At 52.1% G+C, this 15,594-nt stretch overlaps 1 protein-coding gene across 1 annotated transcript in view; it reads right to left on the bottom strand.

Annotated features, from left to right (window-relative positions):
- The window catches only part of LOC146257219 (uncharacterized), a 39,717-nt gene extending 26,858 nt beyond the window's left edge, over window positions 1–12,859 (bottom strand). The window contains exons 1-27 of the mRNA XM_084674715.1: window positions 12,679–12,859; window positions 12,428–12,568; window positions 11,984–12,169; window positions 11,330–11,547; window positions 11,062–11,298; window positions 10,559–10,742; window positions 9,751–9,900; window positions 8,999–9,178; window positions 8,589–8,705; window positions 8,214–8,363; window positions 7,971–8,123; window positions 7,303–7,518; window positions 6,827–6,931; window positions 6,323–6,467; window positions 5,882–6,093; window positions 5,565–5,783; window positions 5,168–5,274; window positions 4,925–5,078; window positions 4,644–4,743; window positions 3,909–4,078; window positions 3,458–3,691; window positions 2,902–3,089; window positions 2,467–2,587; window positions 2,132–2,282; window positions 1,791–1,930; window positions 1,383–1,529; window positions 1,132–1,260 (exon numbers count right to left, since the gene is read on the bottom strand). Coding sequence (XP_084530841.1) covers window positions 1,132–1,260; window positions 1,383–1,529; window positions 1,791–1,930; window positions 2,132–2,282; window positions 2,467–2,587; window positions 2,902–3,089; window positions 3,458–3,691; window positions 3,909–4,078; window positions 4,644–4,743; window positions 4,925–5,078; window positions 5,168–5,274; window positions 5,565–5,783; window positions 5,882–6,093; window positions 6,323–6,467; window positions 6,827–6,931; window positions 7,303–7,518; window positions 7,971–8,123; window positions 8,214–8,363; window positions 8,589–8,705; window positions 8,999–9,178; window positions 9,751–9,900; window positions 10,559–10,742; window positions 11,062–11,247 — 3,658 coding nt within the window. The 5' untranslated portion in view covers window positions 11,248–11,298; window positions 11,330–11,547; window positions 11,984–12,169; window positions 12,428–12,568; window positions 12,679–12,859. The remainder of the gene's footprint in view (window positions 1–1,131; window positions 1,261–1,382; window positions 1,530–1,790; window positions 1,931–2,131; window positions 2,283–2,466; window positions 2,588–2,901; window positions 3,090–3,457; window positions 3,692–3,908; window positions 4,079–4,643; window positions 4,744–4,924; window positions 5,079–5,167; window positions 5,275–5,564; window positions 5,784–5,881; window positions 6,094–6,322; window positions 6,468–6,826; window positions 6,932–7,302; window positions 7,519–7,970; window positions 8,124–8,213; window positions 8,364–8,588; window positions 8,706–8,998; window positions 9,179–9,750; window positions 9,901–10,558; window positions 10,743–11,061; window positions 11,299–11,329; window positions 11,548–11,983; window positions 12,170–12,427; window positions 12,569–12,678) is intronic.
- Window positions 12,860–15,594: the final 2,735 nt, after the last annotated feature.

Here is a 15,594-nt window from a genome sequence, read left to right as displayed (position 1 = left end):
GTAGAATATAATATACGTTTATTATGATGATAAATTCTTATCTGCAAGGTTGGATTGGGGCTGATTCCACCCCCCCCCCCCCCCCCACACACACACACACACACACACACACACGCCCAAACCAGAACAACAACATAATACATTGCAGGCCAACGCACCAGCGACATTCGGTACCTAATTCCTTTAAGTGGCTTGCCAGTCTGACAGCTTTATTGGCTCCTCCATTAGTTTTTACTACCTTGGGGAGCTGGGGGTCCTGTGTGCAGCCTGACACTACTAGCCCCCAAAGAGCAGGCTGGGGTGATAGTTGTACGTTGTATGAGGCATCCATCATTCAGAGCATCATTCAGAGCACCTTGTGGAGCAGAGGGTGATACACTGTAGCCAGAGGGACCCTATAGAGCAGGTACCTTGAAGGCAGCTGGAGCTAATGAAGGCTGGGCCTGTGAGGTAGCACCACGGGTCTTGTGGTGGTCATAACTGGGCAAAGACAGCGGGCAAGTGCCTTACAGGCAGCAGAGAGTGGCATATATCTTACCTGGGGGACCAGGGAAGGGTATGTTATATCTTACTTGGGGAGTAGGGAAGGGTATGTTATATCTTACCTGGGGAGTAGGGAAGGGTATGTTATATCTTACTTGGGGAGTAGGGAAGGGTATGTTATATCTTACCTGGGGAGTAGGGAAGGGTATGTTATATCTTACCTGGGGAGTAGGGAGGGGTATGTTATATCTTACCTGGGGAGTAGGGAGGGGTATGTTATATCTTACCTGGGGAGTAGGGAGGGGTATGTTATATCTTACCTGGGGAGTAGGGAAGGGTATGTTATATCTTACCTGGGGAGTAGGGAGGGGTATGTTATATCTTACCAAGGGAGTAGGGAGGGGTATGTTATATCTTACCTGGGGAGTAGGGAGGGGTATGTTATATATTTCCTGGGGAGTAGGGAGGGGTATGTTATATCTTACCTGGGGAGTAGGGAAGGGTACATACAATGTGTTATTAGGGGGGCAGGGGCGGGTATGTACAGTACCCCACCTGGTAAGTAGGGGCAGATACAGTATTTATATTGTACCTTGGGGACAGGGGAGGGGATATATGTTATCTGAGAGTCATTGTACAGTATCCTACCTGGGGGGCAGGGCGTGGGCTGGTCACTGCCTTCAGGACAGTAATGCCCTCTAGGACACAGGTCTCCATGGATACGTCCCGGAATCTCCTCATTAGCTGGTGGAGCTGCAGAGGTTCTGTTCCCTGTCACTGAGATAATGGATAATAATGAATCATTTAGCAGTTGTTTAACAGTGATATTGTAAGACCCAAGGACTACGAGTTCACAATTCTAGCAGTTTTGCAGTGGTCTAGAAGTATTGCAGTATTACCTGTCAGGTTCCGGCGTGGCGTGGCAGTTCTGGAGCCAGCAGGACAGTAGAACCCGGGTCTGCAGGGTCCGGAGGGAGCAGCAAGGCCCGGTTCAGAGCAGTACTGTCCTGGCAGACAGAGCTGGCAGGCAGCCAGAGACAGCCCACCTAAACACACCACACCCAGACTACAGAACACTGCCTGGCAGGGAGAGACCCAGGAGGTCACACCCTCTGATACCACAGCCCCCTGACCAGAGGTCACACTATGGAAAATGTTTCCTATTTGATTTATCTGTGTCAAGCAAGTCACATTAACCATGACTAGGGTCTGTCACGGTGTAACTTAAGCTGACCAGATGACACCACGCATGCCCAACCACCACAGCTAAAACGTGCATATTGACTGGAGCTCAGTGGAAATGTCACCTGCTGCAGGGCTGAAAGTTCCAGGAGGGCAGGGAAGCATGTGACTGGTACCCTGGGGGCAGTAGGACCCAGCAGAGCACTCGCCACCTGTCGGGCCTCCTGCTGGCTGGGAGGAGACAGAGCCCTGGATACACACGTAGCTGGGGGGGGTGGGGGGGGGGCAACGAGAAAATGTATTCAGGGAGAGGGGGTGAGAGGAGGGAGGGAAAGTGATGAGGGATGGAGGAACAGGAGCGGGGAGGTGGAGGGGAAGAGATGGAGTGACGCGGAGAGAAAGGTGAGAGAATGTCATGTGACAGAGCGAGACGGGGGAGGAGAGGGCGAGAGATGCAGAGCCTCACCCAGGAGAGCAGAGCCCTGTGGGGACAGTCCGGCCAGCAGAGCTGCAGAAGCTCCCTGGAGGGCACGGCTCACAGCCAGCCTCACCAGGCAGGCCCAGCCCAGGACCCAGCGTACCCGCTGGGCACGGGTGCTCCACTCCGGCCCGGGTACCTGGAGAGAGAGACGGAACATCCAGAGACGGCATGGCAACACAGCACGACTCACTGTTTGTGTCCTCCAGGTTGGACTCACATTCATGATATTCAAATTTAGACACATTTATTCTTTATTCTCTTGAGGACCTAAGGTAGCAGACAGATACAAGTCTTTAGCCTGAGGGATCTGTATTCTGTACCTGAGGGGCAGTAATGTCCATTGGGGCAGGGCAGGGGTGTGTGAGTTCCTGTCCTCTCTCCGGTGTGGGGGTGTGTGTAGCCGGGGCAGTAAGACCCTGCAGGACAGGTCCGACACTCCGCCTGAGGACAGGGGTCGATGAATACAGACTCCTTAAACACGTGACATGTTCTTGAATATCATATCATATGCGTACTCTTCCTTACACCTCCTCCCTGTTCTCCTTCTCATCGACCTCCTCGTTTTCCTTCTCCTCTTCCTCTTTCCCTCCCTCCTCTTCTTCTCCTCCCCCTTTGTTTTCCTTTTTCTCTTTGATCTTCCTTCTCTTCCTTCTGCTCTTTTTATTTCTCCTCCCCCTTTATCTCGTCTTCCCCTGCCTCCCTCTTCTTCCCCACCCCCCGTCCTTCTCCTCCATCCTCCTCCTCCTCCTACTCACCTGTCCAGGTAGGTCCTGATAGCTCCCTGGTAGGCATGGGTCCTGGCTGGCACTGCCCAAAGGGCACCTGTGCCCAGGGGAACAGGGGATGGAGGCTGGGAGGCTGCCGTTGTGTCTGGGAGGGCAGTAGGAGCCGGCTGGGCAGAGATGAGAAGGGAGATGGAGCCCTCTGCTGGTACAGATAAATCCTGCAGGATGAAAAAGGAGGAAGAGAAGAGAAGGGAGAGAGAAATCATGGATGTGAAAAGGAAGAGAGAATGAGAAATGAGAAGAGGGAGAGGCAGAGAGAGATGGATGGGGGAGAGAGAGAGAGAGAGAGAGAGAGAGAGAGAGAGAGAGAGAGAGAGAGAGAGAGAGAGAGAGAGAGAGAGAGAGAGAGAGAGAAAGAGAAAGAGACAGAGAGTCAGAGAAAGAGACAGAGTGAGAGAATGAGATACAACGGGCAAACAGCATTCAGTAGGTAAAAGCATCAGTTCTTAAAGGAGGAACAGTAGTCTATGGGGAGTTGATACGGAACAGAGTGTCTTCTGTACACACTACCCATCCCAATCCACACCTGCAGGGCAGGGCAGGCAGGCAGAGAGCTGTGTGTTGCTGCTGTGGTTGCTGTAGGTGCCGGGGGGGCAGGGGAGGGGGGCGGAGGACCCCGGGGGACAGTAGTGACCTCCAGGACACCGGTCACCTGTTAGCCCGTCCTCAGGGGAGGGAGACAGGGCCCCAGAGAGGCAGTAGAACCCAGCGGTACAGGGGCCCGATGGTGACCTCTGACCTGGGGGGCCACAGAACCAGCCTGGAGGGGGGGGGGGGTGGAGAATGTGGGAGAACGTGGGAGAGAGAAAAAAGAGGAAAAGGGGAAGAGACGGTCTCAGGCCACAGTAGAAGAGTAACCATGACATCCTTAGGTTGTGGATAACTTGATGGTTTTCCTGTTAAATCCCATGGGGGTCACTACTGTAATCATTAGATTAGCAATGCTAATCTTTAAAAGCTGTTCAAATCAGTAGAACCTGGAGTGCAGGGCAGGCAGGCCGTCAGACTGGACATCCTGGTGTAGGGGTTAATGGTCCCAGCAGGACATGGGTTCTGGTGCCCAGACCAGCTTCCAGCTGGACAGTAGTGACCGGCTGGACACTCATGGCTCTCATAGGGTGAGCTGCTGTTACCTGGACAGTAGAAACTGGAAAGTGTGTGTGTGTGTGTGTGTTGGGAACACACAAGTAAATACATTGGGTGGGGGTGGGTAGGGAGGAAGTGCGAGAAATAGAGTGTTTTAGAAGGGGAGGTGTACACATAGGACGAGTGGGCATAGTGTGAGAGAACGAGAGAGGGACGGTGGGCATAAAGAGAAAGAGAGGGAGGGGGTGGGAATTGAGAGAGAGAAAGTAAAAGGGGGTGGGTGTAGAGAGAGAATAGTGGGCACAGAGAGATCAAGAGACAGAGTGGAAGAATTATTCACAGAGAGCCTCCACAGTGAAAACTGTGTGTGCCGCAGTGGCAGTTTAGTTTACCTTTGAGAACCGAGATGAGATCCAATATCTATTTGATGTTGGATAACTTGTGTGTTTCTGTGTGTGTGTTTGTTTATGCTTGTGTGCGTGTGTGTGAGTGTGTGCGTGACTGTGTGCGTGACTGTATGTGGATTGTGTGCATAAGTGTGCATATGTGTATGTGTGTTTGTCTGTGTTTATGTGTGTGTTTGTGAGGGTGTGAGTGAGTGTGTGTATGTGTGTAACAGTATCTACCCTTGGGGACAAAGGCTGCAGATTGCGAGTCCCTCTTCTGTGCTGATGGTTCCCTGGGGACAGTTCTCTGGAACCGCAGAACCCGGAGAACAAAAATAACCTGGGGAGAGGGAGAGAGAGGGAGAAGGAGAGGGATGAAGGCAAATATAGGGTATAACACATATCTCCATCCTTTCCTCCATTTCCCCCTTTCAATACTTCCTCCATCCCCTTGTCCTTACCCTGAATTAATTCCTTCATTCCTCTCTCATCCCTCCCTCCATCCTTCCATCCCTCCTCACCTCGAGGACAGGGTCCTCCTCTGTGGTCCCTGACTGGGCTGTCTGGTCGCTCCGCCCCTCCCAAACAGAGGAACCCTTCCCTGCATGCCCCTGTGGGCGTTGTCAGGCCCTCGCCATGGCAGTAGTATCCAGGGGAACAGGGCTGACAGTCACCCTTAAGGATGTGGGGGCAGGTAAAACAACAACCTCAGCCCTCTCGTCAGTCAGATGACAGGAATATTGAGCGTACTCAACCTTTATTACCTGTGAGACTTGTTTGGTGAGGTTGGAGAAGGTTCCGGAAGGGCAGGGCAGGGGATGAGAGGTGGCCCGGGGGCAGTAGTGACCTGGGGGGCAAGGACCCCCCTCCCCTGGAGATGAGAACAGCACAGAAGCTTAGAGGCATGTCAATACTACTCCGCAGCCATCAGCACAGTCAGGGAGGAGATCAATGCTGGGTACCCGGGCCTTTCTAGACCCCAGGATTGCTCTCTCTGAAGTGTGTGTGTATGTCTGCTGTGGGTGTGTTTATGGTTACACACACGTGTTGTATTTGTGTATTTATGCACATAAGTGTGTGTATTCGTACATGTGTGAGTGTGCATATGTGTGTGGGCGTGTGTATTCATGTGTGTGTGTGTGTGTGTGTGCAGGGGCCCACCTGCAGACTGTGTGAGGGGCTGAGGGGAGGAGCTTCCAGAGTTGCAGTAGTATCCCTCGCTGCACTCTCCACTGACGCCGGTGGCGTTCCTGACGGAGCAGTAGTGCCCTGGGTCACATGGTCTGCACTGGGCCTCTGTCGCCAAGCCGGGCTCAGGGCTGTAGCTGCCCTCGGGGCAGACACCCCACTCGTACCCCACCCCCCCGGGACAGAAGAAACCTGCAGGACACAGCACGCACTTACACACTGCTTTGTGTTGTGTGTCAGGGTTAGTTAGGGTTAGTGCGTTGGTCAGTGTTAGACGTGTCTGGACTGACCTGCAGGACAGAGCAGCAGTTTGCCAGTCACACAGTACCAGCCTGGTGGGCAGAGCTCACACTGGGAGGCGAGTGTTTCAGTCATGTAGGTCCCCGGTGGACACGGCACAGGGAGAGTGGTTCCTGGGGGACAAAAGTGTCCCTCTGGACAGGGCCCACCTGTAGTGCCATCCATAGGTGTGCGGGAGACCGCTCCCTCCAGGCAGTAATAGCTGCATAGGAACACACACACATGTAGTTGAGATATTATTGTTTTTCACTATGCCTGGTAGCTGAGATGTGGTTACTTTGCACTGTACCTGGTAAATACTAAACGGAAAAACTGCAAAAACGTAGTGTGCTTGCATTTTGGACACCAGATATTTTGCTGTACTCTCCATATGCACTACTTGCATGTTGCTTGAGATGAATCAAATGTAAAATGTGACTGTGTCTTTGTACCCTCCACTGCAGAGACCCACAGGGACAGTGAGACCAGTAGAATCACAGTAGAACCCTCCAGGACACAGCTGGCACTCCCCCTGCGCCCCCAGCCCAGAGCTGTTGGACCAGGACCCCCCCGCGCAGGGCATCGGGGCCTGTGTGCCTGCACACACACACACACACACAGGTCAAAGGTCATATTTGACAGAGTAGTAATGCAGCAGTCAAAACAGAGAACACCTCAGTATGAAAACCATTCCCGAATGAAATCATTTAGCATTTTTTTGAAGTTGAAATTACTTTGAGATTGATGATGAAGTGAATTGTTTGGGATACGATTCAGAATATCCTTTGACATTATTAATACAGTGAATAGAATAGTTTAGGACAAGACACAGACAGTTCTGTCCAGCTGAAGCTGGCAAGTTCAACTCCTCCTTCTCAGCTATAGTAAGAACTCCATCAGCTGACTAAGAGATAGCAGAGTGTGTTGGAGTGAGCTGGGCTGCAGAGACAGGGTACCTGAGGGACAGTAGTGTCCTGGTGGGCACAGGGATCCTGACAGGCTGTCCTCAGGACTGGGCGAAGACGCTCCCTCCCTGCACCAGAATCCTGACAGGCAGCGGCCTACAGGGAGAGAGGTACACAGCAACTTCCTGGAACAAAACTCAGACACACATATGCAGTACACAGTTACGGAAATACACACACACAGACACACAGGCACACACACACACACAGACAGACAGACACACAGAGACAGGCAGGCAACCACACGCGCGCACACACACACACACACACCTTCCGGCCTCACCTGTCACACTTTAACAGTACAGCTAGCTTGAGACCAGAGCTATGGGCATGTCAACCTCAGCTCCAATGTTCCAGGTTTAAAAATAACAACGGTTCGACAGAGAACCCGAGGAGACACTGTGGCAAAGCAGGCGGCATGGAGGACAGCATGTAGGACACTGTGTGTGGGCTGGTCTCCATCTCACCTGCAGGTTCTGACACTCCTCCAGAGGGACAGAAGAGACCAGGGGGACAGATCAGGCAGCCTGCCTGACTGTGGGAGCCCTCCCTGGGGTTGAAGGAGCCTGGAGGACAGGGGTGCTCAGTGGCCAGGGAGGTGCCTCGGGGGCAGAAGTGCCCCTTGGGACAGGGGCGCAGCAGGGAGCCGTTTGCTAGCCCCAACCTCAGGTCACAGTAGTAGCCTGCATGGAGATGTGTTGAGGGTATGCTTCTGTACTCGTATGATTGTTGGCTTTCCAGTTTTCAAATCATATTCTCTTTATATAGCCCTTTAACATGTCATTCTGTTTTATGACTATCATAGACAGCTGCCGCTATAACAGTGGCTTGGCAATATAAAAATGACAGGTTTGTGCATGAGGTTCTGTGCCACAATTCTCTCTTACCAATCGGTTGTCTGCAGGGTTTTCACATAAACTTTTAATATCACCTCAGCTCTCTTGGAACCCCGTAGGAGATATTAACAAATCAGTTGCCAGGTACAAGATTTGCAGTCGGGTGCAGTTGAGGCAGTACCATGCAGTGGAAAAGTGACAATTCATCTCTTCCACATCTATTGATCTTGGACTTCTTCTGGGAGATCTCGTTAGTTTGTGCGTATGCTGTCGCATGAAGGAGGGAGAGTCGTGGTTACCTGCTTCACAAACCATGCAGGCTGCCTGGCCCTCTCGGTCCTGGAAGCTTCCAGAGGGGCAGGGTTCAGGGGCTGCACTACCCAGGGGACAGAAGTGTCCTGCTGGGCATGGCCATGCTGTGGCCAGGGTCTGACCAGGTGGGCACCAGTAACCTGGGAGGAAGAAGATACATACACTTGGAAGACAGCTCTGATGACAGATGATGTTACAGGTGACAATGCAGGGTCGCTGCGGGGACCCACCTGGGCTGCAGAGTCCGGAGGGGCTGTGGAGGCCTGCAGCCCTGCAGTAGGAGCCTGCAGGACAGGGCTGGCAGTCCGACAGTCTGGACAATCCCTCCACTGGGGAGAAGCTACCTGCTGGACACAGCTCTGGGTCCCCTGTAGCTACGCCTGGGGGATGGAGAGGGAGAAAGAGAGGCAGAGACAGGGGGAGACAGAGGAAGAAAGAGGAAGTGAGAGAAAAGGAACAGAGAAAGAGGCAGAGAAAGAAAGAAGGAAAGAAAGAAAGAAAGAAAGAAAGAAAGAAAAAAAGAAAGAAAAGAAAGAAAGAAGTGAGAAAAAGAGAAAAATGAAAGACTGTATCAAAACATGTTCCACGTCTGTCAGCAGCCTTACCACAGTATGTCCCAGGGGGACAGATGCCGCCTGTCCGTCCATCCGAGGGCCTGGGGTGGGTGGCCCCCCCTGTGCAGTAGAAACCTGGAGAACAGGGGCCCATTGGCAGGGCCAGACCTGGGGGCCACACAGACAACCAGCACAGTCAATCAACCAGCACTGAAAATCAAACAGTTCCGTCAATCAAACTGGATTGTTGATCATTAGCCCTGTCATTAAACAGAACAGTCAATTAAACAATACTATCGGTTAAACAGCACAGTTGATTAAACAGAACAGTCGGTCAAACAGTGCTGATACTTAAACAGAACAGTCAATTAAACAGTAGACCTACTGTCAATTAAAACGCATTGTCACTTAAACAGCCTTATCAATCCACCTGTTTGTCAGAGGGATGTCATGTCCACTACCTGAGACGTTGCAGAAGGTGCCTGGCAGGCAGGGCAGGGGTTCAGAGCTGCCCGAGGGGCAGTAGAAGCCCTCCTGACAGCGCCCCCCAGTGGAGGTGGCGGGACACAGGCAGTTGGCGTTGGTGTAGTTGTCCAGGTCAAACGGCTGTGAGTTCCACGCTGCGGACACACAGAACCAGCCTGGAGGGGACGGGGGACGGAGAGGGAGGGAGAGGGAGGAAGAGAATGACAAAGGGTGAGGCTTCACTGTGTCAGCCTGGCTGCATAAGAGGAGGAGGACAGTGTGAGGCTGCAGTGTGCCAGCCTTGCTGCATGAGAGGAGGACAGTGTAGGCTGCAGTGTGCCAGCCTGGCTGCATGAGAGGAGGACAGTGTGAGGCTGCAGTGTGCCAGCCTTGCTGCATGAGAGGAGGACAGTGTGAGGCTGCAGTGTGCCAGCCTTGCTGCATGAGAGGAGGACAGTGTGAGGCTGCAGTGTGCCAGCCTGGCTGCATGAGAGGAGGACAGTGTGAGGCTGTAGTGTGCCAGCCTGGCTGCATGAGAGGAGGACAGTGTGAGGCTGCAGTGTGCCAGCCTTGCTGCATGAGAGGAGGACAGTGTGAGGCTGCAGTGTGCCAGCCTGGCTGCATGAGAGGAGGACAGTGTGAGGCTGCAGTGTGCCAGCCTGGCTGCATGAGAGGAGGACAGTGTGAGGCTGCAGTGTGCCAGCCTGGCTGCATGAGCGGAGGCAGCAGCCCCCGGAGGACCACTGACCTGCCTTGCATCTCCCAGACACGGCGGTGAGACGTTCCTTCTCGCAGTAGTGACCAGGGGGGCAGGGCAGGCAGCTGTCCAGGGTCTGGGTCATGGGCTCTGGGTTGTAGTAGCCTCGGGGACAGGGGAACTGGGTGGCGTCCTTAGTGCCTGCACACCACACGTAGACACACACAATGTGTATCATTACTGATACATTACAGGCTAATGACTAGTACGGTGTTGTCACACTGAGTTTAGTGGGAGTAGTCAATAAAGAGAGTCAGTACTAGAACTAGGGATGCACCAAATCCAGGATTTGGTTTTGGATTTGGCCAAATATTGGGCTTTTTGACGGGGTTCGGTTTTGGCCAAACCTTAGAATTTTTTTCCACTGAACCCAAACCCTACACTTGCCCTACGTGCGCTACGCTAGTCGACATAAAGATGCCGTTGTTGATTACGGGAAGGAGTCTAAGTAGGCGGACTGTTCAATGTAGTAGGCTGAGAGAAAGTGAAAATGGAACTTGAGCGTGAGCAGAAAAAGTATTGTTTGGTAGTACTTTCAATTCGCAATGCCGATTTGGCTCGTGTTGGCAAGGATCCTAAACAATAAATACAAAAATACACTGCTATGGACGTTCTTGACTTCATTAATGTGTTTACTGTATTAATGGACTGAGGATGGGAGTAGGATTCCGTATTCGGTTTTGGATTCGACAGAATCTTAACCAGTGGATTTGATTTTTGGCCGAACCCCAAAAATCTGGATTGGGTGCATCCCTAATTAGAACGAGAGGTGGGAGCAGCTAGCAGTCTGCCGTAGTACCGTCAGGGCAGTAGAACCCTGGAGGGCAGGGGAACTGTGTGTAGTTGCTGGTCTTCCCAGGGCAGTAGTAGCCAGCCTGGCAGCGGGAGCAGAGCGTGTGTCCTGTCAGGTTGGCGTAAGAGCCTGCAGGGCAGGGCAGAGGCTGGGCGCTCCCTAGGGGGCAGTAGTGAGCAGGGGGGCAGAGCTCTGCAGAGTGCAACACACCAGATTAGAACGGATGACGCACAGCCAACCACCCACAATCTGTCAGGACAAGACAGATCAGATAGTCGGACTGCTGAACAAGATTTACACTTTGACCACCACTTCCCTACCTCCACAATCAATCCAGATCAATCATCAACCTAATTGTTGTGATATTGATTGACTGGAGTCATTACTGCCAGCTCATGTGCTCCGCCAGCAGAGTTATTTGGCTGAGAATGACAAGGTGTTTTTAATGGGCTGGGTGCAGTCGGCTCTGGCACCCAGCCCAGGTTTGTGTTTGCAGGGCCAGGCCCAGCGGCCCTACCTGTAGCAGAGCTGCCCCCCCCGGGACAGTAGAACCCCTCAGGACAGGGCCCAGAGGGGCGGATCAGACCCTCAGAACCACACACCTGCCCCGCCGGACAGGGGCTGCAGCCGGAGGCCTCCCGCACATGCAGGCTACGCACACACACACACACACACACACACAGAGCCACACACATACAATGTTAGTCAAGGCATTGGTGAATGACACGCCAATTTGTTGATAATGACTGACGATTGAATATGGGAATTCCAAGGTGCTGATTGTTTGTTCACGGACCTATTAGAGAATGTTCCCAGCAGGCAGGGCCGTGGTAGGCTGGTGCCCTCTGGGCAGTACCGCCCCTCTGGACAGGCCCCTCCCACTCCAGTGCTGATGTTTCCGTCTGGGTTTCTGAAGTTGATCCCAGCCAGACAGTAGTAGCCTGCCTGGCAGGCTCCTGTAGGTGCGGCCAGACCCCAGTCCTCACAGTACAGCCCTGGCACACAAACACACACAGCTAACCTCAGAAAAAGCATTAATCTGATGTGGATTGTTCATTTTGCTTGTCGAATTATTAAATAGGTCTACTCTCATGAGATGGATCTGTGTAAACACTCCTGGTGTTCAGTTGAAACTTTGACATTTCAGGGATCCAGTACACTTGCTTTTGAACGTTTCCATCAGGGATGAGGAGAACATGTCAATACAGCAGACCTGTATCAGACCTGTATGCACTTACATAGTTCTACGGTTTACTTTTATATGACATATTCTGCTCTTGTCTTGTGTCTCTTCCTGTTGTGTTGTGTTGCAACTCACTGACTTCTCAATTGCAAGGACAAGAAAACTAACTATATCATGTACTCAAACTGTCAAACACTCCAAAACCTCCTTCAGTAGAAGGTGACGTGCGTGTGGGTCAGTAGGCTGACCTGCAGGACACAGCAGACACTGTTCCACCTGGCCCAGGCCTGGCTGGGGGCTGTAGGTGCCAGGGGGGCAGGGCAGGATGCCCTCCATGCTGCCCCCGAGGCAGTAGTACCCCGCTGGGCAGAGCTGCAGGCCCTCACCGGGGGGGCAGTAGCTGCCTGGAGGGCAGTTCTCACACTCCTCGGAGCCTGAGTTCATGGGGTGGTAGGGATGGAAAGCATAGCTGCACATTGCATCTTTACATTGTAATTAAATCACATTGCAATGACAATTTGATCACATGGCTGTTCTAATTTAATTGTATTACCATTCTAATTCCATAATATTTGTTCACATTAACATAACGATTCTATCATATTAACATCCTAATTATGTCACGTATTCATTCCATCACATTTCATTGCACTAATTCTGTCTGCTGCTCAGAGCAGGAAGAGAGAAGCCACCTGTGGTGTTGGAGAAGCTGCCCTCAGGGCAGGGGATGGGGGCGGTGGAGCCCATGGGACAGTAGTGACCGGCAGGACACCTGTCTCCCATCACTCCATCAGATGGGGTAGCAGAGGAAGCTCCACCCTGACAGTAGTACCCTGGGGGACAAATCAAAGATATCTTAAGATGCTTCTGATAGTCATCATTTCAAGTCTGCCTACCAGTGAAGAGGCAGGTACATCTATTTGTTCTCCCTTCCAGCCCCCACCTGCAGCACAGACTCCGGAGGGCTGTGTGAGAGCAGAGGTGTTGCAGTGCAGTCCTGGGGGGCAGGGCCAGCAGGAGTCCAGGCCAGGGGCCCCCTCCTGGGTGCTCCAGGTCCCTGCCGGGCAGGGCCTCTCTCTGGGGAACCTGGTTCCTGCTGGGCAGACGTAGCCCTCTGGACACACACCGCCAAAGACCTGGTCCACCTGGAGGATCCACAACATGGGGCTGAGAGGGGGTGGTGTGTGTCTAGGGGCGGGCTGGTGTGTGTTTAGCTGTGGGGTGTCAGTAGTACCGGGGTGGGGGTGGTGGCCCCCCCGCTGCAGTAGAAGCCAGGCTCACAGAGGTCCTGGGGGGCAGAGAGGCCCGTCCTGCTGCAGAACCAGCCTGCCTCACACAGCCTGCAGTGCTGCTTCTCTGCTCCTCCTGACTGGTCTGAGTAGGTACCCTGCACACACACACAAGCACACACACGCACGTACGCACACATATACAATCCAAGACACAAACAAAAAAAACACAAACACACACACCAATGTTAAAACCAAACAGTCAGTCCATCAATCAATAAAATCCAATTTAAACAGCAACGTTCTGGAAGTGGAGCAGGTAAGCTGCTAAGTGATGAAAGATACAAGTCACAGCATTAAATCCCATCCTCAGCAGACAGACTGCTGCTCTGGTCTGTCTCATTATCCATCATGTTAGAGCAGGTACTGACAGGAGGGCAGGGCCAGGGAGAGGACGTGCCCAGGGGACAGTAGTGTCCTGGGGGGCAGAGGGGGGGCCGAGACAGGCCTGTCTGGTTGCAAAGCTGGCCGGCTGGACAGGATACGCACAGCGACTGGCCTTGATCCTGAGTGATGAGGATGGAGAGAGTGTGGTGGCGAGACGAGAGGAGGGTAGGAAGGAAGTGGAAGGAGAGATGAGAGGGGAGGGGTGCGGGAGGAGAGAAGAGGCCAGGGAGATAAGGGAGAGGAGAGAAAGAGGGAACATGACAAAGGAGGGAGCAGAGGAGAGGATATGTGAGAGAGGACAGGGAGGGAGAGGAGAGGAGACAAAAGACAAAAGAACGATCAGAGGATTATAAAGCACAGAAGAATAACAATACAGTCCAAAGGGATTAATGTGGAAATGCTATTACCCTAACAATCAGGTCTACAGTCCAACACACAGTCAAGTATGTGATAACTATTATACAACAGAGTTTAGATATGATTTTAAGTGTGTAGGACAAGCTGCAAGGTCCTACCAGTTGGAAGGTGCCCAGGGGGCATGGCTGAGCCCTGGACGCCCCCTGGAGGGCAAAGTGGCCCTCCTCAGCCACATTCTGGACAGGCGATGCAGAGCCACCCGTACAGTAGTAACCAGGACGACAAGGGCCAGTGGGAGAGGTGCTGTTGGAGTCCTGGCAGTAGGAGCTAACAGAGACACAAACTCAGAACAGCTTCTCAACAGGAAATGGTACCCTGATTCTGGGATACAAATATATATTCAGGGAGTTGAACACAGGTATTAGTCTTCAGTTTAAAACTAGAAACGCCTGGAAAGTAAGCCATGAACGATTAAATGATTCAATAAATAATCTATATTTTTTACAGCCTGTTTACTTGCTATAGCTCTTCTTTAGACAAGTCTTTATACAAACATGCTACATGACTTTTGCAGAAGCCTAAACATGATTCAGAGTGTGTGTGTGTGTGTGCTGGGGTGGGAGAGCAAAGGGTTACCCAGGGGGGCAGGAGACACACTGCAGTGGGCTGCGGAGACCAGAGCTGCTGCTGAAGCTGCCAGGTGGGCAGGGGGAGGGGGAGGGAGAGCCAGAGGGACAGTAGCTGCCTGCTGGACACAAGCCCCCACTCACTCCATCTACTGGAGTCTGGGAGAGGGGGCCAGCACACACACACACACACACACACACACACATGGGCATATACATACAGACATAGTCACACACACATACATAAACAAACACACACACATATACACACATAAACACAGAGACAGCTACACACATAGCACATAACATTCCGACTAATGTTGCTATTCTTTTAGAGGGAGCCAGCACAAACTTGCTTTTGAATACTTCCAAATGATGACAAATGGCCTATAAACACTCATATAAAAATGTGCTTCCTTGTGTCTGGATTCTCATTTATCAAAAGTTTTCTCACTATGTAGAATAGTTCACTGGTACATTCAGTGAGAAGCAACCCCACTAATACAGGGTACATAGTTAAGACATTAAGATGGGTAGCCTAATTATCAGATTAAGATTAATATAACGATGAGGATGATCTCCAAATTGAGCATTTATCATAGTAGCAACAGCGAACCACCCTCTTACAGCTGATGTGGCACTCTCTCTGCAGTAGAAGCCCTCTGCACAGTCCCCAGTGGGTGCAGTCAGGCCTACCCCACTGCAGTACCGACCTCCCCCACAGGGGGTACACTCTGACACATCTCTGAGGGCAGGGCGGGGGCTGTAGGTGCCCTCCACACACGGCTCTGGAGCAGAACTGCCCTCGGGGCAGTAGAAGCCCTGACATGGAGAAGGGGCACAAGAGAGAAAAGAGAGAGAGAGAGAGAGAGACAGAGAGAATGAATACAAGAAAAATGGGAGCCATAAAGTAAGAGACAGCGAAATAGAGAGAGAGAGAGAGAGAGAGAGAGAGAGAGAGAGAGAGAGAGAGAGAGAGAGAGAGAGAGAGAGAGAGAGAGAGAGAGAGAGAGAGAGAGAGAGAGAGAGAGAGAGAGAGAGAGAGAGAGAGAGAGAGAGAGAGAGAGAGAGAGAGAGAGAGAGAGAATAATGAGTAATGAGGGTGTATAGTGAAAGGGATTTTACCCCCCAAAACATATTAACAGTTATGTTTAAATAAAAGAAATACAAAGACCTGAGCCTACCTCTGGGCAGACGGTG

This window comes from Hypomesus nipponensis, chromosome 15 (assembly GCF_054491055.1).
Source record: "Hypomesus nipponensis isolate SF chromosome 15, ASM5449105v1, whole genome shotgun sequence".
Lineage (NCBI taxonomy): Eukaryota > Metazoa > Chordata > Actinopteri > Osmeriformes > Osmeridae > Hypomesus > Hypomesus nipponensis.
Note: the sequence above shows the minus strand (reverse complement) of the source record. Positions and strands in the feature narration are given on the sequence as shown.